Source organism: Grampus griseus (assembly GCF_964374135.1).
Source record: "Grampus griseus genome assembly, chromosome: 10".
Taxonomy (NCBI): domain Eukaryota; kingdom Metazoa; phylum Chordata; class Mammalia; order Artiodactyla; family Delphinidae; genus Grampus; species Grampus griseus.
The window spans coordinates 20,853,254-20,877,035 of record NC_139004.1 but is presented as its reverse complement, the minus strand read 5'-3'; the positions used below and the strand labels follow the sequence as shown (position 1 = coordinate 20,877,035).

At 42.6% G+C, this 23,782-nt stretch overlaps 8 protein-coding genes across 8 annotated transcripts; 2 read left to right on the top strand and 6 right to left on the bottom strand.

The window, feature by feature from the left end:
- Positions 1-105: 105 nt before the first annotated feature.
- Positions 106-417, bottom strand: LOC309828429 (histone H4; the record flags this gene model as incomplete). Its single annotated transcript, XM_082663742.1, has 1 exon — positions 106-417. The coding sequence occupies one exon, from the start codon at positions 415-417 to the stop codon at positions 106-108; it is 312 nt and encodes a 103-aa protein (XP_082519868.1).
- A 3,690-nt stretch (positions 418-4,107) lies between these two features.
- On the bottom strand, positions 4,108-4,518 carry LOC309828358 (histone H3.1; the record flags this gene model as incomplete). Its single annotated transcript, XM_082663629.1, has 1 exon — positions 4,108-4,518. The coding sequence occupies one exon, from the start codon at positions 4,516-4,518 to the stop codon at positions 4,108-4,110; it is 411 nt and encodes a 136-aa protein (XP_082519755.1).
- Positions 4,519-9,094: 4,576 nt separating this feature from the next.
- On the bottom strand, positions 9,095-9,406 carry LOC309828094 (histone H4; the record flags this gene model as incomplete). The annotated part of the gene is made up of 1 exon (XM_082663176.1): positions 9,095-9,406. One exon carries the CDS (start codon positions 9,404-9,406, stop codon positions 9,095-9,097), a length of 312 nt encoding a protein of 103 aa, XP_082519302.1.
- Positions 9,407-14,701: 5,295 nt separating this feature from the next.
- LOC309827843 (histone H3.1) lies at positions 14,702-15,112 on the bottom strand (the record flags this gene model as incomplete). The annotated part of the gene is made up of 1 exon (XM_082662724.1): positions 14,702-15,112. One exon carries the CDS (start codon positions 15,110-15,112, stop codon positions 14,702-14,704), a length of 411 nt encoding a protein of 136 aa, XP_082518850.1.
- Positions 15,113-16,043: 931 nt separating this feature from the next.
- LOC309828912 (histone H2A type 1-B) lies at positions 16,044-16,436 on the bottom strand (the record flags this gene model as incomplete). Its single annotated transcript, XM_082664564.1, has 1 exon — positions 16,044-16,436. One exon carries the CDS (start codon positions 16,434-16,436, stop codon positions 16,044-16,046), a length of 393 nt encoding a protein of 130 aa, XP_082520690.1.
- Positions 16,437-16,762: 326 nt separating this feature from the next.
- Positions 16,763-17,143, top strand: LOC309829001 (histone H2B type 1-C/E/F/G/I-like; the record flags this gene model as incomplete). The annotated part of the gene is made up of 1 exon (XM_082664688.1): positions 16,763-17,143. The coding sequence occupies one exon, from the start codon at positions 16,763-16,765 to the stop codon at positions 17,141-17,143; it is 381 nt and encodes a 126-aa protein (XP_082520814.1).
- A 4,375-nt stretch (positions 17,144-21,518) lies between these two features.
- LOC309828935 (histone H2B type 1-C/E/F/G/I-like) lies at positions 21,519-21,899 on the bottom strand (the record flags this gene model as incomplete). Its single annotated transcript, XM_082664605.1, has 1 exon — positions 21,519-21,899. The coding sequence occupies one exon, from the start codon at positions 21,897-21,899 to the stop codon at positions 21,519-21,521; it is 381 nt and encodes a 126-aa protein (XP_082520731.1).
- A 304-nt stretch (positions 21,900-22,203) lies between these two features.
- Positions 22,204-22,609, top strand: LOC309828821 (histone H2A type 1; the record flags this gene model as incomplete). Its single annotated transcript, XM_082664389.1, has 1 exon — positions 22,204-22,609. The coding sequence occupies exon 1, from the start codon at positions 22,217-22,219 to the stop codon at positions 22,607-22,609; it is 393 nt and encodes a 130-aa protein (XP_082520515.1). The 5' UTR covers positions 22,204-22,216.
- Between the last annotated feature and the right edge of the window lie 1,173 nt (positions 22,610-23,782).

Below are 23,782 nucleotides of genomic sequence, written 5' to 3'. Positions count from 1 at the left end.
CCACGAAATGGTAAGTGTGAGCTCTTTCATAGAAAAGGTAGGTGGCCCTGAAAAGGGCCTTTACCTTTGCTGTAGAAAACAGAATAAGCCTTACAAAGGTCAATCTTAGCCGCCGAAACCATAGAGAGTGCGTCCCTGGCGCTTGAGCGCATAGACTACGTCCATGGCGGTAACAGTCTTGCGCTTGGCGTGCTCAGTGTAGGTGACAGCGTCCCGTATTACGTTTTCCAGGAACACCTTCAGCACCCCGCGGGTCTCCTCGTAGATGAGGCCGGAAATGCGCTTCACACCGCCACGCCGGGCCAGACGGCGAATGGCGGGCTTGGTGATGCCCTGGATGTTATCACGCAGAACCTTGCGGTGACGCTTAGCGCCCCCTTTTCCAAGGCCTTTCCCGCCCTTGCCCCGACCAGACATAACAAAGAAAAGCTAAGCACGCCGACTGAGTCTAACGCTAGCAAACTGCAGCCCCTTATGTAGCGATTGTGCGGACCTTTGTGAAAACTGCAAGACCAGAAAGGCGGGAAACCGTACTGAGTCCCCGCCCCTTGCTTCTAAGACCTGAAATGAACAAGGGCTAGGGCGTTTTACTGGTATTCAGAAAATAAGAATCTTTAAACAGAAGCATCAAACGTATACACAAAGGGAATTGCCTCGTTTAAGTATGCTTGTATGTGTTTAAAGATTTATCCATTCCATATATTCTTGGATCTTTGCCACTGGCCTTTAAGCCCAAATTCCCAAAACAAAGTAATTTATAAATACATTGACAAGCAACCACGCCAGGCTTTGGGTTTGGAATCCATAAGCAAGCTGCTCTCAAACTATTATTGGGCATGTTTATTAATCTATCTGAGACTCAGTGGCCTTATCCATAAAATAGGATCAATACTATTGATAATGGAGTTATTGTAAACAAAATAGCATCTAGTTCGTGAACAATAAATTTCTATCGCCCTGGACTTTGTTCTTAAAAACAAAGTATTTATAATACAGACAGGCCTAAGGCACATGGAAAGATTTCAAAACATTTCTAATATAACACCAGTTTGTACAGTGTGCTTTCACTTATACAGATTAAGCATATAAATTTGAACAATGAAGGATTGCAGAGGAAAAGAATGTAAATTGTCAGGGGCTAATAATACCCTGTTCTCATATAGAGGACAGAGGGTGGAGGGGTGATTGTCCTTTACTGTGGTTGGTGCATGGAATTCATGCAAAGTTATCATAAACACCAATGTTAGGCAAAGAGATTTTATGCAAGTGCCAGAAGTAAAAATGTGATCTTTCCTAGATTATTATATTATTTTAAAAAAATTGTCGAGCACTATGATTTAAATGATGTCCTTGGAATAAATAGAATGTTCAAAATAAGAGATTATTTTTACTTCAAACTATGATATACCAAGCACACCGTCCTAAGAGCTGAGCAGTAGCTCAACCAATTACTCCATCAGTAAATTTGAGATTACAAATATCAAATTTGAAAACTCAATTTACTTTTGAGGTAGTGACAGCAATAGCTAAAAAATCACACACCAACATGAACGAACCAAACTGCTGTTCAGTGGACACGTCATCACTAGAACAGCCAGAAGAAAGGAAAACACTGCTATTTATGCAAAAACAAACCAAAACACACCAAAATTTGTTAAACAAGCCTTGGAATCCAAAGCAATACACAGTAGCAACTGCTAAAGAAAGATCACAGCTTTTTTTACATTGTTATTTTGAAATAACTAAATTCACAAAAGTTGCTCCAATAGTACCTAGAGTTCCTCGAACGTAGTTTCCCCTAATGGTGAAATCTTATTATCTTATAATATCAAAGCCAGGTAATTTACATCGGCAAAGTACTTTTAACTAGCCTACAGGCCTTACTCAGCTCTCACCAATTTTTCCATGCACTCATTTGTGTGTGTGTGTGTGTGTGTGTGTAGCCCTGTGCAATTTTATGTGTCACTACCATCTCAACGCTGACACAGAACTGTTCCATCATCACCAACGAACTCTTTAATGTAACACTTTTGTAATTCACATCCACTCATAACACTTTTGTAATTCACATCCACTCACTTCTCCCCTGTCCTGGGGCAATCACTAATCTGTTATCCACCTCTAGAATTGCCATTTTGAGAATGTTATATACATGGAATAATACAAAATGCAACATTTTGAGACTGGCTTTTTTCACTAAGCATTACCCATCTAGGTAGTTGCATGTATCAATGGCCTCCCTTTTTATTGCTGAGTAGGATTGCATTGCATTGTGTATGAGAATTTATTACATTCACCAAAGATATTAAGTTGTTTCTAATTTTTAAATAAAGCTGTTATGGACTTTCATGCAGAGGATTTTCCAGGCTGTTCAGTTTTTGGTTTGCTTTTTGTATTTCCTGCGTTCCACCTGAAAATTACATTTTTTAAAATGGCAGAAGTTCTGCGATGATGACTGGGAGCCTAATAAGCCTTTCAATAGTCACATAGAAATCACATTGCATTGCCATTAACACTTGCAGTTTTGCTTCAAGGTTCAAAAACATTGCACTGCGCTATCCCCACTGTTTCTGAAGGTGACTTCTGGTTTCTGTAGCTGAGGATTTGCTCCAGTAACAGTCTGCAACGTTTGTTAAACTGTTGGTGTCCAGTGTCTTTGGTTCCTGCCGTGGGACGTGTGTTCTCACTTTTCTGCAGAGCTATTCACTTAGCTCCTGGAGAGCCTCCAGTGTTGCCTAATCCCCCCCGACCGGGAGTAAACCCAGGAATAAGGCTGGGCGTTCCCACTGCCAACATCTGTAAAACCTGCCTGAATCCACAAACCTGGCATTGCTCTAGGGTTTGTTCTAGGGTTCTGCATTTGTTAGAGGAAAGTTGGGAGCTGTTGTCTCATTGGCTCTTTGAGGATGAATAATAGGTGATTATGGCAAAGCCTAAGTTCTGCCTTAGTGACTATATTATGTTTCTCATGCAGGGTGCAGACACATTCTGCACAATCTGAATTTTCAGTTATATGCTGCAACAACCTATGAATTCCTGATGTACTGAACATACTTATTTAGTTCAGGCCCCAGATTTGGTGCACTAGTGCTATGCCCAACTGTATCACTGACAGCACTGCTGCCCACTCTGCCGGTGGTGCTGCTGGAAGTTGAACTCTGGAAATCCCATGGAACCCATGTTTTGGGTACCAGGTCTCTATTTTCAGTACAGAAAGTATGACGACCTTCACCAGAGGATGTATTGCTCAGCACAGAAGCAAATAAGTTAACACCAAACTGCTCTCCAGTAGTACTCAGCCTGGGTCCTTGAATATGTTCATGTTCATGTGCACACACGTGTATGTGTGTGCATGCCACATAAAGCATGCCTAGGATGCTTTCCAGGTTACTCAAGGACCCACCCTTTTTCTCATACCTGACGTCATCCTTGGACTTCTTGTATCAGGGAGGGAAATTTGAATTATTTTGCCTGGTCTAATAATTAAATTGACATAGATTAACGGAGGAAAAAAACAATTTGTACGCACAGAGGTCATTCAGAAATGAGACCACCGAAGTAACCAAAGCAGGCTATATATATATATGTATGTGTATATATATATATATATACACACACACACACACATATATATATGGCTTGTACTTGGGGTAGCAGACAAATGAAGTTTGCTTATACAGCTTTCTTAGTGTTGAATTCCCAAATTCTGTTAAGGATACTTTCTATTCTCATACTGGGATAAAGATATCTTCACATGGGAGGTTTATTTCTCTTTTAGGGGTTAAGAGGATAAAAATATTTATATATCACCTATTTTCCTCTGGCTGTTTCTCAAATAACTTTAAGGATTGCAGAGGAAAAGTAGTTTCAGGAATCAATGTCCTGTTCTTATATGGAAGACAGAGTGTGCAGGGGTGACTATCCTTTCCTGGGGTTGGTACATGGAATACTTGGGGGAGAAGGGAGTTCTGCCCTCCTCCAGCCTTGCCTTGGTGGGGGTCGGGGGGATTTTCTACGCCCTTGTGATACAGCTCCTCAAAGTGAAATTATAGGTGGCTCTGAAAAGAGCCTTTGGGTTTTAAGTTGGCACTTGTCGGCATTAATAATTTATGCTCTCTCGCCGCGGATGCGTCGGGCAAGCTGGATGTCCTTGGGCATGATGGTGACACGCTTGGCGTGGATGGCACACAGGTTGGTGTCCTCGAAGAGCCCCACCAGGTAGGCCTCGCACGCCTCCTGCAGCGCCATCACGGCCGAGCTCTGGAAGCGCAGGTCGGTCTTGAAGTCCTGCGCGATCTCGCGCACCAGGCGCTGGAACGGCAGCTTGCGGATCAGCAGCTCCGTGGACTTCTGGTAGCGGCGGATCTCGCGCAGGGCCACCGTGCCGGGCCGGTAGCGGTGCGGCTTCTTCACGCCGCCCGTGGCCGGCGCGCTCTTGCGGGCCGCCTTGGTGGCCAGCTGCTTGCGCGGCGCCTTGCCGCCGGTCGACTTACGAGCAGTTTGCTTTGTACGCGCCATTACTTATCTCCAAAATAAAGACTAAACTGGTAGATTTGCTTCTATATTTATACAGGAACAGAATCACTCTGATTGGATTGTGGGCAATTCCTGTTAGTCATCCGCTGCTAAATTCCGGAAGTGCTCCGAGCGATTTAGGATTGGTTTATCCATTAGGTGAAAGTTTGGGATTGGTGAATTTCAATTAGCAGACATCTTCCCAGCCCCTTAAAAAAATTTTTTTTTCCGAGTTGTTTTATCGATAATACCCACACACTCAAGTATTGTCCAAAAACACATTACTCATTTAATATTCTTCAACTTTTTTCCTGTTTGGATGTACAAAATAGAATGTGTTCGGAAAAGTTTAGACTTTAGACACCCGCCATTTTCTGCAGTTAACCCGTTTTCATCGGATCTTAGTCCCAGACCTTCCCCCTATTTAAAAATCCATCGTCTAAGCATCTCATGAATCCGTAAACATCTAGTTCACTGTAACATCGTCTTCTAGGAAATACTGTTAAGATGTAAGGAATTTTGTATTATTCAGGGGACACGCAGCAAAATCCCAATATCCTGGAATCCCTGGATCTTTAGTGTGTTTGACTCAAAACGGGTAATTTGGGGCTTCCCTGGTGGCGCTAGTGGTTGAGAGTCCGCCTGCCGATGCAGGGGACACGGGTTCATACCCCGGTTCGGGAGGATCTCACATGCCGCGGAGCGGCTGCGCCCGTGAGCCATGGCCGCTGGGCCTGAGCGTCCGGAGCCTATGCTCCGAAACGGGAGAGGCCACAACAGTGAGAGGCCCGCAAAAAAAAAAAAAAGAAACAAACAAACAAAACAACTGGTAATTTGGCTCTGTTGTTTGGTTTTGATGCATTTTTAAAATGTCACCTTGGGTCTAACGGTGAGAGCCGTCATGAAAAGCTTTGCAATGTGGAACCTTAAAAAAGATGGCGGCGATCGAGTCCTTCTTGATAACACTGCAATGGGCCGGCATTTCGAGACTCGTTCCGAGGGTCCCAAGGTGTCCCGGACAAACCCGACAGAGCTGCGGTCAGGACTGGACTGGGCTAGATAACAGGATTTCCTTACCTGGTTTCCGCATCCAAACGCGAAGACTTTCATTTAATTAAAAAGAAATTGATTGTTTTGTGTGAATGAATTTATGGTCTCATAACAGTGCTGTAAATCAACCTATAGGAATATACAAAAGTGTTCGTTTTTGATCCAATAAAAAAGGGAGTTTTTGAATCCTAGTTTACATACTAGTAACCTATTGGTCAGCTTTTGTCCAATCAAAGTTTAGCTTTGTGAGTGTTCGTTTGTATATCCTTGATATAACTACTCGCGATGTTCCTTTTGTTCTCGTTCTTTTAATCCCCCAATTTTGCTTACTTTGTTTACCATGCCAGAGCCGGCTAACTCTGCCCCAACTCAAAAAACGGCTCCAAAAAAGCAGTGACTCAGGTTCAGAAGAAAAATGGCAAGAAACGCAAGTGCGGCCATAAGGAGAGCTATTCTATCTTTATCTATGTCTGTAAAGTGCTGCAAGTAGGTCCACTCGGACCCCAGCATCTCGTCCAAGGCCATGGGCATCATGAACTCGTTTGTCAATAACATCTTTGCATCGTGGGCGAGGCGTCGCTCCTGGAGCATTAAAACAAGCACTTGTCCATCACATTCAGGGAGATTCAGAAGGCCGTGGGCCTGCTGCTGCCCGGGGTGCTGGCCAAGCACGCCGTGTCCGAGGGCACCAAGGCTGTCACCAAGTACACCATCTCCAAGTCAATTTTTCTATGCCTCTAGCATTTCTCAATGGTTCTTTTTAGAGCCACTCTTTTTTGCATATTGAGAGCTATAATATGAAGATTTGTCAGTATTTTTAAAACATGTTTTTTTTCTTTTTTTTTTAGTCATTCTTTAAAGTGCAGGGAACAGTATTGCAGTATGAGAGGTTTATTTGAATTTTTGTTCTTCAGTGCAGCAAAGAATTTGAAATGTGTGTTGTAGGAACCAGTAGAAAGTTGTAGTATTCTGGGTTTTGTGTTTTTATTTCTTAAAATCTTTAAATTGTTCTTGTAGCCAGTCACTGCTTAGATTGAAAATTTTAGAGTGACTATCTGTGGACTTAAAGTTGTGTAATGCTAGTAAATGTATTTGGGTTCCTTGTTTTAAATATAATGCCCATGTTACAACAAAGTAATTTTATGTGCTTCACAAATATTAACTCATGAGAAGGTGTTCATACTTTACAAAGGGTCGGAATCTCAGTTATACAGTATATACTGGACTAGGCCTGGGGTATTTACTGGAACCTCAGAGTTTAATCTCAACTACAAGTATACGCTTTCAAAGGTGAATTTTCAAATTTGCATTAAAAAGAAAAGATTTTCACTTTATTTTGTCTTGAGGCTATTATTTATATAATCAACCCTACATGGTGCTGAAGTGGGGTCTGAAATCCTCAATTTGACTAATTTTTATTTTATATTTCATTTTTGTATTCCTTGCCTTCAGTCAGAGTTAGGTTCTGTATTCATTTACACAGGAGGAAAAAAAAAGAAGAAACAAAAAACAGGAGTAAGAGAAGATGTACAAGTGCAGGGAGAACAGAGAATATGGAATGAAATGTAGTTTTCCTGAGTTAATATTTTGATAGTTTCTGTATTGCTGAAAGCAAAATGACTGATAAATTGCTTTTAGTACTTTTCACGGCTTATAGAGTTGGTATTTGGGCGGCCAGCAAGACACTACCAATGTATGTGCCAGGTCAGTATTGGGTGTGTGAGTAGAGGTTCACATAGTTGTGAAACAATGTTGTTCACATTAAAGTTTTTTTGTTTAAATGTAGGTCTTCCTTTAGATAAAGATTGAAGTTTCAGTTCATCATATCTGTTATTTTCGATGACATGGATTGATGAAGATGCCAAATGTGTTGGCTGTCTTTATTGCTGCATAACAGATTGCCTTGAAATTTCTAGCTTCAGACAACACACATGTATTATCTCACAGGTTCTGTGGGTCTGGGCAGGGTTTAGCTGGGTCCTCTGTGAGGATGCTATTGAGGTGTTATGCAGGACTGAGGTCTCTTGGATGTTTGGGGAAATATCCACTTCCAAACTAATTTACTGGTTGGTTCTTTGTAGTTTTAAGACTGAGGGTCTTATTTTCTTGTTGGCTGTTGGCTTGAAGCCCTTATGGGCTGTTAGTTGAAGGCGTCCCTCAGTTCCTAAATAGCCCTGTGAGTTTCTTGTCATTTGGGCCTGACAACAGGGATACTTGATTCACCAAAACCATCATGTGAGAGTCAAGGATGTTACAATCCTAGATAACATAGTCATATACACAAAATTTTTTACATCCTGTCACCTATGGTCACCTGTTTTGATGGTTAAAAGCAAGTCACAGGTCACATCCACACTCAAGGGACTTCATCACACAAGAGTGAACCTCAAGAGGGGAAATCCTGGGGGCCACCTTAAGAGACCATCACAGAACCCAGCAGGACCAAAAGACAGTTAACTAACAATTGCTCCTTTCCCAATCCCCTCCCCACACCCCTGCCGCCACAGTACTGGGATTGGTTCAAATGGCCTGCAGGCAGGAAACCTATGTAAGGAAAAGGCACCTAATACCTTGAAGTCCTTTTAAACAGGCCTCTGCCAGTGACTTTCTTTTGAAGCCAAGACACAGAATTTGTTCATTTATTACTTTGGGGACTTCTTTCCCCTTTTCCTTTGCAAATACTGACAACATGAGAAAACCTTTGGTGTGGCGGAGTCCCAGCACAGGGGTAGATGTCCATGTAGCTCGGTTTCTGACATTATAGTTGAGAAAAGAAACCGGAGGGTTCTTGAGATGAATTAAAGTTGTTGTTTTATTACAGACTACCAGGGAATAGATTTGAAAAGGCAGGAGACAAATCCCAAATTCTTTGTAGATTAAAAAACATCTGGTAATCAGTTTATATAATCCAAATATAAATGCTTTTAAGGGACAGAAGAAACAGCCCATGTGCCACCTGGGCCTCCTCATGGGTGCCTTCACTCTCTACAGTTCAGTCTTAGCTTCTTTCATTATACCTTGTCCCTTGAGTTGCCCTACTAGGGGCTGAATATTTAAAATTTACTAAAGTTTTGAGTGAGATTTGAGCAGGCCAATAAGGTATTACCTATATTTGTCCCTCAACACTATTCATAGCTTACTGTCAAACAGTAATTCCGTATTTCGGAAAATCTAATAAATTAGTAAAATCTTAAAGTTCATTGGTTAATTTTGCAAGACTGAGAATTCTAAGAATCAGAAGTGCTATTCAAACAATGTGGGACGCTTAAGGGTTCTACACTGGAAAAGCCATCGTGTGGCATTAAAACTGCAACACGGTGTAAACGTTTGATGCACTCAAACCTAAGCAAACATGAGCTGCATTAAAGCAACTGCACCCCAAAAATCTAACAAACTTCGGAACTCAAGTTCCTTACAAAAAAACCTGAAAACACCAGTTCAGGGCAACGAGCTCTTTCAAGCGAGTAGTTAGGTGGCCCTGAAAAGGGCCTTGGACATTGCTACAGAAAATTAGTTTGTGGGTGCCGACTTAACCGCCAAATCCGTAGAGAGTGCGTCCCTGGCGCTTGAGCGCGTAGACCACGTCCATGGCCGTGACAGTCTTGCGCTTGGCGTGCTCGGTATAGGTGACCGCGTCCCGAATTACGTTCTCCAGAAACACTTTCAGAACCCCGCGGGTCTCCTCATAAATAAGACCTGAGATGCGCTTTACTCCACCGCGACGAGCCAGGCGACGGATTGCAGGTTTTGTAATCCCTTGAATGTTATCCCGCAGGACTTTGCGGTGGCGCTTGGCGCCCCCTTTACCCAAGCCCTTCCCGCCTTTGCCACGTCCAGACATCACTAAGACTAGATGAGGTACTGTACTCACAAATAGGGAGAGCACACCGAAATTCCTATTTAAAATCCGGAAGCGGACCTTTTTGGAAACTACAAATGAGGGTGGGTAGGGGGTGGGGTTAGTTCGTAAGCTAATTTATCCCCGCCCACCATGCCCGAGAGTCAGTGGGGCGGAGCCGAAAAGAGAAGATTGCTTTGTCTGCTCATTCTCAGAATTCAGTTTAACACGTTCTGTTTAAGGGCATTTAAAAAAATTCTCTTGTTTATCAAGGGAATGGAATAATTGTGCCTATTAAGCCAGCATCTGTTTTTCAAGTTTGGATATTTAGGCCAAGTCATTAACCGAAATTATACATTGCCTCTCATTTTAAACGCATATCTGAAATGGAAACGAGTCCCTGGGTTCTCTCTAACCAGAGAAGCATTTTTTTTTTTTTTTTTTTTGCGGTACACGGGCCTCTCACTGTTGTGGCCTCTCCCGTTGCGGAGCACAGGCTCCGTACGCGCAGGCCCAGCGGCCATGGCCCACGGGCCCAGCCGCTCCGCGGCACGCGGCACCCTCTCGGACCGGGGCACGAACCGCGTCCCCCGCATCGGTAGGCGGACCCCCAACCACTGCGCCACCAGGGAAACCCGCAGAGAAGCATTTTTGTATACTTTAAATGAAGGTGAAATAGTTATGGTGGTAAACTTGTCTTAGGGAGCGAGGAAATTTCTGAAATCCATTGGGCAACAAGTCTTTCCCGCTGGCGTGTTTGTTTTTGGGAGGTATGACTCCATTGCTTGTGCCCTCAGTATTTGCTATCTTTCACCTTCTGACGTCCAGGACCGGTTTTGTGGCAGGTGTTTTCTTATTTTTACTTTGTTTTCTTCATTTGTAGAATGGAAATGTTAACCCCGACATCACAAAGGTGTTCTGAAAATCAAAAAGTAAATTTCTGGTCAAATGCTCAACACAGTCATTGAGGACTACTGTAATTACCTGCGGAAATTCCATCTTCATGCTCCAAAGATTGACTTTCTCGCCAATATTCTTAAATCTCTCAATCTGGTATTTTGCCATCTGGGCCTATGTTCAGTTGCTTTCCTAATCTCCATATCTTTTTGTGAGCAAACTTTTTATTTAAGAAGTCAGTGCTAAACTTACATCATTACATTTAAATTTATATAATTCCCCCAATTTAACCAGCAGTCTCCATTGCCATCTACACGCTCCGAACACAATTCCGCCTAAGACTGTATTGTCTGATAAAGTAGTCAGGAATAACTTTTGAGCCGTTATTATATATGATATATATAATATATTCATATATATATGAAAAAACATATTTTTTGGAATGGGATTGATGTTGCTGAGGAGCTGAATTTTTAATTTTACTTAATTTTAATTAATTTAAATTTAAAGGCTGATACTCCATTTCAGTTATTGGAAATTTTTAGGTATGTTTGAACAACCTGGGCATGTGAACTTAATTTTAAACAATAAACTGTATGGAATTTAAATACAAATCATTTCCAGTAAAAAAATTAGTGTCAGATTGACTAAAATATAAACCCAATTTGGTAGATTTAGATTGAAAAAAAGAATGTAAGATATTGCATTAATAATATCTCTATATTTATTACATGTTGAAATGAACATATCTTGGATGTTTTGGGTTAAATGCAATGTATTATTTAAAATATTGCATCTCTTTGCTTTTTAAAATGTGGCTACTGAAAATTTTTTCATTAAATGTTTGCCTTGCATTGTTTTCTTTGGTCAGTGGTGCTCTAGAATTTTTCCTTTTTCCTCTGTTTCTTGATCTGTATCCAACCTTGCTATCATGGGCTTTGGAACACAGTGGACGTTCAAGGTATTTCTAAGAAACCCAATTACAGATACACGTCTCAACTAGAATGAAGCATTGCAAAAATAAATTAAAAAATAAAACCACATTAGAGAACTAAGGCAGCCTTTTGGAATAAACCATTACTTATCAAGGCAAGAAAAGATGAATACTAGAAAAATTGTTGACCTTAGAATTCTTCAAGGGCAGAATATCAGGAAATGGAGAGTACCTGAAAATTTATGCTTATTTTTTTTTCCCCAAAAGTGTGTTTCTTGAGAGGGAACATTCAGAACTGATTATGAAAGCAATGAATGTTCTTTGATTGATAGATTGTTTGATAGATTGTGCACTCAGTGGTTTTATAAAACAAAAGAAGAAAATAAATCATTTAGTAGAAGTACAAAAGCGTTTCCTTAAAAGAAGGAAGGCCAGAAAACAATTTACTATTCCTGGAAAGTAGGTAAAGACTAAGAGAGAATGAGGTTAAAAAATCAGGTAAATTACTTTGGAGTCTAGAAAGAATAAAAAGTTAAAGTGTCCATTATTTGATGCATGAGTAAAATAAGAATGTCAAGGAGGTACACCATGGTGTGTCATAGAAATTTATCTTGAAAGTTTATATATATATTTATATACATACATATGTGTGTGTGTGTGTGTGTATATATATATATATATATATATATTTCTTTTTTTTTTTTGGTAACGATTCACTGTGTTGATCTTGGGTGGCCTCAGCCTGCAGGATTTCAGTTCCTGGGCTAGAGACTGAAGTCAGGCCACGGTAGTGAGAGTGCTGAATCCTAGCCACCAGACCACCAGGGACAGTGGCCAGTGACAAGGCCCCTGGCCCCCTGGCTTTGCAGAAATGAATTCCCACAAAGAGATGGAAAGTAGTGAAACAACTAAAGTGTTTATGAGGAGGAAAAAGAGTACTTGTGAATAGTGTGGAGTTAAAAAATTATTCACAACCTAAAAATTGAGAGTTATGTTTTATCCGGTGGAGATTTTTAGGACTTAAAAGCCTGGGAGGCCAGCATCTCAAGTAACCCTGAGAGAACTGCTCCTAGGAGGCTAGGGGAGAGCCAGGTTTTATAGACACTTTGCAACAAAGGGCAGGTAGTCAGGAACATCAAAAGATTATTGTTAATTAAAGGAAACTAGATATCTCAAATTAAGGAATTTAGCTCTTTTCTATGTATGTGAAGATGCAAGAGTCTGGGCTCACCGAATTCATTCCTTTGATATGCACCTCAGCTGTCTGGGGCCAGTATCCTGTATTTTCACATCCTGAGTTTCCTCAGGGCTCACTGTATGGAGTGGCTGCAGTCTGATGGCTGCTAGATGGCAGGTATTCTTTCCTTCCTAAGTTCCCTCAGGGCTCACCAGCTCACACTGGAGGGCTACAAGCTCTGCTGTGACATCCTTTGTTTACTGATATGGCAGGAAATATTCCATTTCTCAATAGGTACACCTGGGTGAACTCAGAATGTTGAGTGCTTGCAGTAGTTTAAATCACTTATATGGGGCATCTCTTCCAGGTTTCTTTTGACCAATCATCTTGCTTTTCTTGGTTCTAAGTCGTATTTGGATTATCTCAGGGTCCTGCCACGTGTGCTCCTGCATCTCTTAGCCAAGATGGATTCTAGCAAAGAGGCTTATGGGTAGGTTGACATCACTTACTATGGGGTGGTGCCCCCTCCTTATTTGACCTCCAAGGAGTGTTTCTGCGCATGTGTAGTCTGGAAGGTTTCCTTGACCTTGAGAATGAGGTATATGTGGTCTCTTTATCTTTTATCTGGGCACGACTCAGCTCCTCTCTGCTCCAGCTATTACCTTTGTCTTGGAGTATCTGGCCACAGGCGACAAACTCCAGCTGCTCAGCCTGGGGCTCATCTATCTCCTGCCTCAGTGTGAGAAAAATTGTCTGAGACTTGGAAGTAAGGAAAAAGGGAGGGGCCATGATGTCCAATATACAAGGTTATAGGCCACACAAGGATTCTATAAAAATGTACTTAGACCATCTAACTATTTACTATTGACTGTAGGTACCAAAATTAGTGAAGTTACTTAACTGGCAGAGAGGCAAATAATTTCTATCCAGTAGAAGATTTATGACCTATTGGATAATAAAATAATTTTATTTTAAACTAATTTAACAATCCTGTTCTAACATTTCTTTGTTACATTTTCTGTAAATATCCTAATTTCTTAAATGTTCTTTGAACATTTACCTGTTGGTTCATTTATTGAAAAGTGAAGTTCTTTGACACATTCTCATTTTTATTTGCTGAATCATGATTTTGCCTTTTTGAAAAAAAATGTAAGTGAGATATCATGTAATTGTGACTTGATTGGAAATAAAGGGGGATTTAGGAGAGGTGCTGGTTCTTTTCACCTTTTCCTTTAGGCCCGGGAAATTGAACACTTGTCACTCAACATCATGGCAAATCATCATTGGTAAGCAGCATACAGGAAGGTGGAAATTTATAAGGCATGGGCTCACTGAGGATAAAGGAAAGGCTCTGGTCACTACAGAACAGCTCTGAAATCTGTTAAGATATATATAAATGTCAAATTAAGGTAAAGGAACCGACTGAATTTCGTTTTGTTGTCATATGAGAACATAGTCTAAAAAGCCTGCCCAAGTGTTTTTTAGTTATTCTACGGGAAGGCGTTTCTGTTTAACTATTTATTAGGGTCTAATATCTGTGAAGTGTCTATGAATTTAGATGCTAATTTATAGGATATTGAAAATTTCAATGATTTTTGTCTATTAGAGGTGACTATTATCTCTTTCCAGTAGAAAAGATAACGTAAAGGTAATAATATAATTGTACCATAGGACAATAAACCTTTTCCATCTAAATTTGCTCGTTTGATTTTAATTCAATCTTCTTTCTTTTTCCCAGGTGGAGGGTGGGTGGTGGGTGGTCGAGAACTTTCCCGCTGTACATCTTGGTTCTCAGCTGGGACCCCTGTAACAAAACACAGATTAGCAAAGGAAAAATAAACAGGTTTATTAACATGTATATTTCATACATACAGTAGCAGAGACCCAGGAGAAAGTAATCCAAAGAGGTGGCTTATAACTCCAGCTTACATAGCATCTTCAACAAAGACTAGATTTGTAGAGAAATGACAGGACAAAGAAAAGCACTTTTAGGCTGCTAAGGGCAGCAAACTGTGAGAAGGTAAATATATGGGAGGAAACTAACAGCGAGGTTTGTTAAGAGTCCTCTGGAGCCTCTCTGGTCTGAACAGCCTGTGCAGTCTCCAGTACAGAATTTATATCCTGCTATAAGGCAGAAAAAGAAAGAGTAGAGAGAGGTTTTTCTTCCGATTGTTGTTTATTAACTGCCTAGGGAGGTAAAATAAGGAAAAGCATTACAACAGTTCTTATCGACAAAGTAGGTGGCTCTAAAAAGAGCCTTTTTTAGTTCAGAGTAAGCAATAGCCTTGGGTTACGCCCTCTCCCCGCGGATGCGGCGGGCGAGCTGGATGTCCTTGGGCATGATGGTGACGCGCTTGGCGTGGATGGCACACAGGTTGGTGTCCTCGAAGAGCCCCACCAGGTAGGCCTCGCACGCCTCCTGCAGCGCCATCACGGCCGAGCTCTGGAAGCGCAGGTCGGTCTTGAAGTCCTGCGCGATCTCGCGCACCAGGCGCTGGAACGGCAGCTTGCGGATCAGCAGCTCCGTGGACTTCTGGTAGCGGCGGATCTCGCGCAGGGCCACCGTGCCGGGCCGGTAGCGGTGCGGCTTCTTCACGCCGCCCGTGGCCGGCGCGCTCTTGCGGGCCGCCTTGGTGGCCAGCTGCTTGCGCGGGGCCTTGCCGCCGGTGGACTTGCGAGCGGTCTGCTTTGTACGAGCCATGACGATAACAGAAAAGGAAACTGGCTGGAGAGTAGTGTGGTGCTGGTGCCGGTTCTGACCTTATGTATGGGTGCAGATCAGTCTGATTCCTAGTTCCCGCGCTGTGATCTAATTGGTTCTCACGTTGCCTTTAGGAGAAATACGGTTGGATTCCATTAAAGATTAAATGAGTTATCGAAATTTTATTTCAAGTTTATAGTCCACTTTGAATTGAGTCCATAACAGTAAGGTTTCACTTAGTAGAGATTTTAGTGTACTTCATTCATTGAATTTTTCTGAAAGGAGAAACGACCTATGGACTAAACAATTCTCACTAATAATGCCGTCATTCGCAGAATTTAAAAAGCCCGCCCAGACATGTCATTGGTCAGCTATTCCTCCTTTGTTCTCTCATTTATTTTATTCATATTTTACTTTTTGACACCAAGTTCGTTTGACTATACATTATATGTAATAATGTATATACCTCGTGTACATGCAAAACCACCACTCAACATGAGGCATTATGGTCTGTATCCTGTCATTTACATACATATACGTTATCCAAACCTAAAAGCCCTAATTTATGTCCTGACACAGAATTCCCTTAACAGGGGTTCTTTATGTGAGTTTACAAACGTATTGCATCTTTTCAGTTAAAGGGATGGCAGAAAGCTAGTTTCATGAATTTTTCTAAGAATTTATGGTGCATAAAATGTGACCAACGGCTAACAATTTAGCCCCTTTGTGGCAAACATGGGAGCGGTTTCCCATTTTTAAACGCAAAACTTTTAACAGCCTAATATAAACAAAATTAAGCGGAACTACACATTAAGACTTGAACACGTCTCCTACACTTACGAAGTATTTCAGCGCTTTCCGGGAGAAAAGTGGGTGGCTCTGAAAAGAGCCTTTGATTTTCGGAACGGGTACTGAAGAACTGCTAAACGTTTCACTTGCCCTTGGCCTTGTGGTGGCTCTCGGTCTTCTTAGGCAGCAGCACAGCCTGGATGTTGGGCAGGACGCCACCCTGAGCGATGGTCACGCGACCCAGGAGCTTGTTGAGCTCCTCGTCGTTGCGGATGGCCAGCTGCAGGTGGCGCGGGATGATACGCGTCTTCTTGTTGTCGCGGGCCGCGTTGCCCGCCAGCTCCAGGATCTCAGCCGTCAGGTACTCCAGCACCGCCGCCAGGTACACGGGGGCCCCGGCACCGACCCGCTCGGAGTAGTTGCCCTTTCGGAGCAGGCGGTGCACTCGGCCCACGGGGAACTGGAGCCCGGCTCGCGATGACCGGGTCTTAGCCTTGGCGCGAGCTTTGCCTCCTTGCTTCCCGCGCCCAGACATACTGAGTGCTAGCAGGGGAAAAACAGCCACAAGAAAAGCGAAAAAGAAATGTTCTATAAGGAGCAACAAGATGACAGTTATAGAGCTGGGTGGAATTGTCAAATGCGAGGTAGGATTGGTTAAAATCGTCTTTTTACTAGACAACCAATAAGAAAGGAGATGTGATGCAAGTAAATTTACATAATCTCGTCACTAATGCATTATCAAATCAGTTCTGGATATTCTTGAACACCTTATTTGCATAGGTCGCCTATAAAAGACGAGATTCTAGACGTAAGCAGGCATATGAGAATCATAGTTTAGTGTGCGTTTCGAATTCAGCAAGTATGCCTGAACCGGCTAAGTCTGCTCTTGCCCCGAAGAAGGGTTCCAAGAAGGCGGTGACCAAAGCCCAGAAGAAAGATGGTAAAAAGCGCAAGCGCAGCCGCAAGGAGAGCTATTCCGTGTATGTGTACAAGGTGCTGAAGCAGGTCCACCCGGACACCGGCATCTCGTCCAAGGCTATGGGCATCATGAACTCGTTTGTCAATGATATCTTCGAGCGCATTGCGGGCGAGGCGTCGCGCCTGGCGCATTATAACAAGCGCTCGACCATCACGTCCAGGGAGATCCAGACGGCCGTGCGCCTGCTGCTGCCCGGGGAGCTGGCCAAGCACGCTGTGTCTGAGGGCACCAAGGCTGTCACCAAGTACACCAGCTCCAAGTAAATGTTTATAGGTTCTGTTAAAACAAAGGCTCTTTTCAGAGCCACTTACATTTTCATGTGAGGAGTTGTGATTCCCTCTTGTTGCCCGTTTTGGGCATGTTATCTAAACGCAGTTAGATACTGGAGTTGGCTGAGTTGTTTCTGCAAATAAGCCTATGTATAGAGAAGCCCTTGTGCTTATTAAAACAGGCTCTTTCTGTTTCACCTCTTTCCCAAACCTTCCTATATTCTATACTAAAAAAGCCAAGAGTTTCTGTCCACCACGCCTTATTTTCAATTACGAAAGCAAGGGAGGCTGGCTGGGTGGGATTAGGAAAGGGAACTCTTCCATCCTAGCCATGGTTTGGCGCTCTGGTACCAGGAATTGGTTTCAGTTCCCAGCTTCCTCCGGCCCTTTCCCCAGAATGGATCCTACACTCCCAGAATCATGCCCCACCCCACAGAATTCAGAGCCTTACCTCCACCCGGCCTCCGCTCCAAACTTCGACATTCTAGTACCTCTGCCTTCTCCAGTGTGCCCAGACCCCTATATGTGGTCCAGTTTCAGTTGTTTCTGAAACACTTCAGCTCGGGTTTTGCTCTTCCTTCCAAAACCTGTGCAACTTTTATTAAATTATCTTTGTAAAAATAACCAAGAGTTTTCTCTTTTCCTGACTGGACACTGACTAATGCATGGTGTCAAGTCTCCCTTGATTTAAACCTTTTGCTTATTTCACTTCGTTTCAGCATCAGGCACTTTGATGATCATACATTTTCCTTACTCTCGATCTCGGAAGGGTTTATCACCATCAGTTCTCCCAGGTAGGTAAAGCATTTATTCCAGGAGACAAAAGAAGTGAGTCGAATTGGAGTGCAGCATGCAGGCCTTTGGGATCTGGAGCTTCATCTCCCAGCCTAACCATGTCTTCCTTTTTGGCTGATTCGGGACACATCATGGAAGATGAATAAGAAATGCACCAAGAAAAGGGATGTAGCCTAGTGCTGGGAGAGGAGGTAATTCATGCAAAAATACTTCCTAAAGTGTTGAGAAATCTGTACATGTGAAGTGTTTTTGAATTCTATCTAGACATCTTGGAAAGAAAATTGCATCAGAAGACATTGGTTGGAATTTGAGTTCTGTGAGGTAAATAATCTTTGGTTCTCACAGCCTCTGTTCCTTACTTTAAAAATGAGAATGTTGGGCTTCCCTGGTGGCGCAGTGGTTAGGAAATCCGCCTGCCAAATGCAGGGGACACGGGTTAGAGCCCTGGTCCGGGAAGATCTCACATGCCTCGGAGCAACTAAGCCAGTGTGCCACAACTACTGAGCCTGCGCTCTAGAGCCCGCGAGCCACAACTACTGAGCCCGTGTGTCACAACTACTAGAGCCCGTGCTCTGCAACAAGAAAATCCACCACAATAAGAGGCCCGCGCACCGCAACGAAGAGTAGTCCCCCTCGCCACAACCAGAGAAAAGCCCGCGTGCAGCGGTGAAGACCCAAAGCAGCCAAAAATAAAATAAAATAAATTTATTAAAAAAAAAAGAGAGAAAGAGAGAATGTTGTAGGAGTTCCCAGGCTGTCCAATGGTTAGGTATCTGCGCTTCCAACTGCCTTGACCCCTGGTTCAATCCCTGGTCGGGGAATAAAGATCCCAGAAGCCGCGTGGTACGGCCAAAAACAAAACAAAACAAAACAAAAAAGGATATTACTGAAACCAACTCATTGACAGTTTTGTCTAAACAAATGCAGTAGTTACAATGAAAGCAAACATTACAATTTGATTTGCAATTCATGAAGTTATTTATGGACATTATGAGGTAAATTTTCCCATTACTCCTACACTTTACATATAATGAAGACAAGCTTTTTGATATAGTATTATAATCAGAAGTAATAATACTATAATGAATGAACAAAGTGCTGCTCCATGAAATTAGACTTTCTGCTGTTAAAATCAGACACCCTAGACACACTAGCAGAAAAGGAAACATAGGGGACTTCCCTGGTGGCTCAGTGGTTAAGAATCCGCCTCTCACTGCAGGAGACACGGGTTTGAGCCCCGGTCCTGTAAGATCCTACACGGAGGAACCAAGCCCGTGCACCACAACTACTGAGCCTGAGCCTGAACTCTAGAGCCTGTGAGCCACAACTACCGAAACCTACGTGCTCTGCAACAAGAGAAGCCACCGCAATGAGAAGCCTGCGCACAGCAACAAAGCGTAGCCCCCGATCACCGCAACTAGAGAAAGCCCACGCGCAGCCCGCGGCAGCGAAGACCCAACGCAGCCAAAAGTAAATAAAAATTGAAGAAAAAAAATGAAATGTAAATTGCCTCTGTTAAAATTAAAACAATGTCAAAATTACGTGAGCCTGCAACTTTAGGAAGAATTTACTTCTATCTATAGTCATTTTTATATTTACACTTAAATTTAAACATATGTAGTTATAATCTTAAAGCTCATTGAATACATTAATCAATAATTCTTAAACGTGAGTACCTTTTCAATTGGTGGTCTGACAAATTATCACAAATACAGTGGCTTACAACAATACATTTATAATTTTATGGTTCTTTAGATCAATATTCTGAAATGAATTTCATTGAACTAAAATGGTGTCAGAGGGCTTGGGCCTAACAGTGGAAATCTGTTTCCTGTCTTTTCCAGCTCCTGGAGGATTTTCCTTGTTCCTTGGCTCACAGCCCTTTGCTAGATTTGAAAGCCAGCAGTATCTGGCCAAATTCTTCTCACATTGCCATCTCTGGTTCTGTACTCTGATTCCCTCTTCCATTGTTAAGGGCCCTTGTAATTATATTGGGTTCACTTGGATTATCTAGGATAATCCTATTTATTTATTTGGCCAAGCACAGCATGCGGGATCTTAATTCCCCGAACAGGGATTGAACCCATGTCCCCTGCAGTGGAAGCACGGAGCCCTAACCGCTGGACCTCCAGGGAATTCCCTAGGATAATCCTATTTAAAGTCAGTGCCATCTGCCACCTTAATTCCCATTTGTTATGTATCCTAACATATTCACAGACTCCAGAGATTAAAAGGTAGACGTAAGTGGGGAGGCATCATTCTGCCTAGCACAGTAAGTGACAGTATTTTTAGAATTTAACAGAATGCTATATACTTTCTGTTCTGGTGGGAAGACGAACATATGGACACACTACTGTATGTAATTTCTTGGATTTCATATACTCCCCTAAAGCTCATATAGACCTGGTGTAGATGTTTACCTCTGGGACTACAGAAAGCAAAAATTGACTGTTTACAATAACATAAACTCTCAAATACAGCTATCTGTTATTTTTAGTTTTCATTCTTTTACATTAAAAAAATTTTTGCTTTTGTTCTTTATATGTATTGTTTGAATGTTTATGCATTTTTTGGTGTATGTTGTGTGTGCATATTTATGTGTTGTGTTGGGAATGGGAAGCCTGGTAGTCATTAATTACACAAGATTATAGACTATTAGTACTTTTTTCCTACCAGGGTTGAAATCCTAAAAATATGTTGTAAATACATTCTTAGTATTTGTTCCATATGGGATGCCATTTATGGCAGTTTATAAACTTAAGCAGGTTTGTGATTATGAGAAAAGTGTCAATTTTCATGACTGTTATACATGTATACATAGGACAGAAGAGTGGTGGTATGAATTATTTTCACTTAAAAAGTTTTTTTTTTTTCTGACTAGGGCAAAATAATCATAACATCCACCCTGAGAGAAAATAACATAATTTAAGGGAGAGGAGGCACCAAAATATTTTAAGGGTATTTCTTTCCTGAACTGCCAGTGGGTTCGGCAATGGTCTAACTTTTCATTAGCCAAACCTTGGAAAAATTCTCCTTACAATTAAATGGTCCTATCCTGGAACCAGTGATATTCGTTTTTCAATTTCTATGCACATTAACTGTGCCGCTCCCATTAATATAGAAAAGTTATATTGCTTTATTCAAATCGAATGCATGTACATATTCTTCTTACTACCACACAGCACTAACAAGGCATTGCCAAGGATTTAAGAGGATTTCTTAAATCCTCTTCACTTTTCATGGAGTCAGTTCGTAGAGCACACATCACAGCAGTTCAAATGATACTTACATGTCCACACTTGGCTAGCCTTGTAGCCAAAGTGAGCAGTGAAAGCAAGAGAAGGCTATGCTACCACTTACCTAGAAAGTAAATACATATTTTATTTTCATAACAATATGTTGTGTACTTCAAGTGTTAGCACCATACAGCAACAAGTTCGTTTCAATAAAATAAAATTGAGTCTATTATCGCAGTTATATTAGAGACGAATCATTACAGCTCCTGTGCTGAAAAAGTGGGTGGCTCTTAAAAGAGCCTTTGAGACTAACCACGAAAAGTACTTTTTTGCTGGGGTCACTTGGAGCTGGTGTACTTGGTGACAGCCTTGGTGCCCTCGGACACAGCGTGCTTGGCCAGCTCCCCGGGCAGCAGCAGGCGCACGGCCGTCTGGATCTCCCTGGACGTGATGGTCGAGCGCTTGTTGTAATGTGCCAGGCGCGATGCCTCGCCCGCGATGCGCTCGAAGATGTCATTGACGAAGGAGTTCATGATGCCCATGGCCTTGGACGAGATACCAGTGTCCGGGTGGACCTGCTTCAGGACCTTGTACACGTACACAGAATAGCTCTCCTTGCGGCTGCGCTTGCGCTTCTTGCCATCTTTCTTCTGGGCTTTGGTCACCGCTTTCTTGGAGCCTTTCTTCGGGGCGGGAACGGACTTGGCCGGCTCAGGCATGATGAACACCACGCCAAGTTAAAGAAAAAAGTATGTCGTGGAAACATCACTCAGGATATTTGTAGAGCTAGTATGCAAATATGGTATTTAAAACTTTACACTTTGATTGGATAAATTTTCCACGTTGTTCGGTGGTATGCAAATTATGTGACAGCAGGTCTCCTTTTTAATTGGTTGCAAGCTTTTAGACCCTTTTAACCAATCAAACAGTGTAATTTACAATTCGGCTTCGAAGTATAATTGCTTCTCATTTGTTAAGAAAATTTGTACTTTCGTTTCGCTGCTTCTTCGCTAAGCACCTTGATTAGATTGATGAGATGTCGGGACGCGGAAAACAAGGTGGGAAGGCTCGTGCCAAGGCTAAGACCCGTTCTTCTCGGGCTGGGCTTCAGTTTCCTGTGGGCCGAGTGCACCGCCTGCTCCGGAAGGGCAACTACGCCGAGCGGGTTGGGGCCGGCGCGCCGGTGTACCTGGCGGCGGTGCTGGAGTACCTGACGGCCGAGATCTTGGAGCTGGCGGGCAACGCGGCCCGCGACAACAAGAAGACGCGTATCATTCCGCGTCATTTGCAGCTGGCTATCCGCAACGACGAGGAGCTCAACAAGCTGCTGGGCAAAGTCACCATCGCTCAGGGCGGCGTCCTGCCCAACATCCAGGCCGTGCTGCTGCCTAAGAAGACTGAGAGCCACCACAAGGCTAAGGGCAAGTAAACTGCAGTATTCAAATTCTTGATCTTTGAGGAATCAATCTTAACCAAAGGCTCTTTTCAGAGCCACCCACGTATTCATTAAAAGGGCTTACATTTTCCTTATTTAAGCAGGTTGTTGAAAATGATTCTCATCACATTTTGTCAACTTAGAAGATGTATTTTCTATGAAATGCAAACTAATCATCCTCTTTAAAGTAATCAAAGTACTCTTTAGCTAAGTAAAAATGATATAGAGAGACCTTGTATCACAAGTAATGAAGTCCATCAATGCTGCAAGTCCTCAGTTGTTAACCCTCAGAAAAAGATAATGGTACAATAATACTTGGTAAATGTTGAAAGTTTAGGTGCAAATCTAGTTGGTGACCTACAAGATCATTTAAACCACTCCTTTAGTACTATCTCATGTTGAAACGAATTGTTTTGCATCCTAATGGGACAAGTTGATCTGTAATTCATACTTGTTTTTAATAGCCAGTCTCAACTCTACTGAGCTGGGCCCTAATTAATTGTAAATACTGGGCCCCAGGGACAGCGTCCCTCCTTCCTAACCACCCCCTCGTTGGAGTGCCGAGGCCAGTCAGCCCCCAGCTCTGGCGGCTCAGCGTCCCCTCGGAAGTGACTGCGAGTCAAGCTCCCCACCGGCCCCCTCCCCCCTGGTCTCCCTCCCGCCAGGGCCGCTTCGTGCGCGGTGCCGGTCGACCCCTCCTCAGGGTGGAGGAGACCCGGGCCGACTCCGCTCCACTGACCTACCGCTGCCCGACTGGGACGTGGCCGAACAGCCGGACACAATGAGAAGCTGACAGTCTGCAACCCGGAAGAGAGTCCTCACCAGAAGGCGATGATCCCGGCACCTAGATCTCAGACTTCCAGCCTCCAGGACTGAGAAATACATTTCTGTTGTTTACAAGCCCCCACCCCGTCCCGTTTATGGTACTTTGTGACAACAGCCCAAACTGACTTAGCACTCTTTTTTTCAAGTACATCGAAGAATTTGTGGAGCCCATCCATTTTATGATACAATTTCCCAAATAACCAATATGCTCTCTATACACTCTGATTTGTCAACATTTGTATTTATCAAAATTGTTATTAAAAAATAACATTATTATTTTTTCCTAATAAATTGTTTCCAATACAAAAAAAAAAAAGAATACAATACTGCATAGCCTGGAGC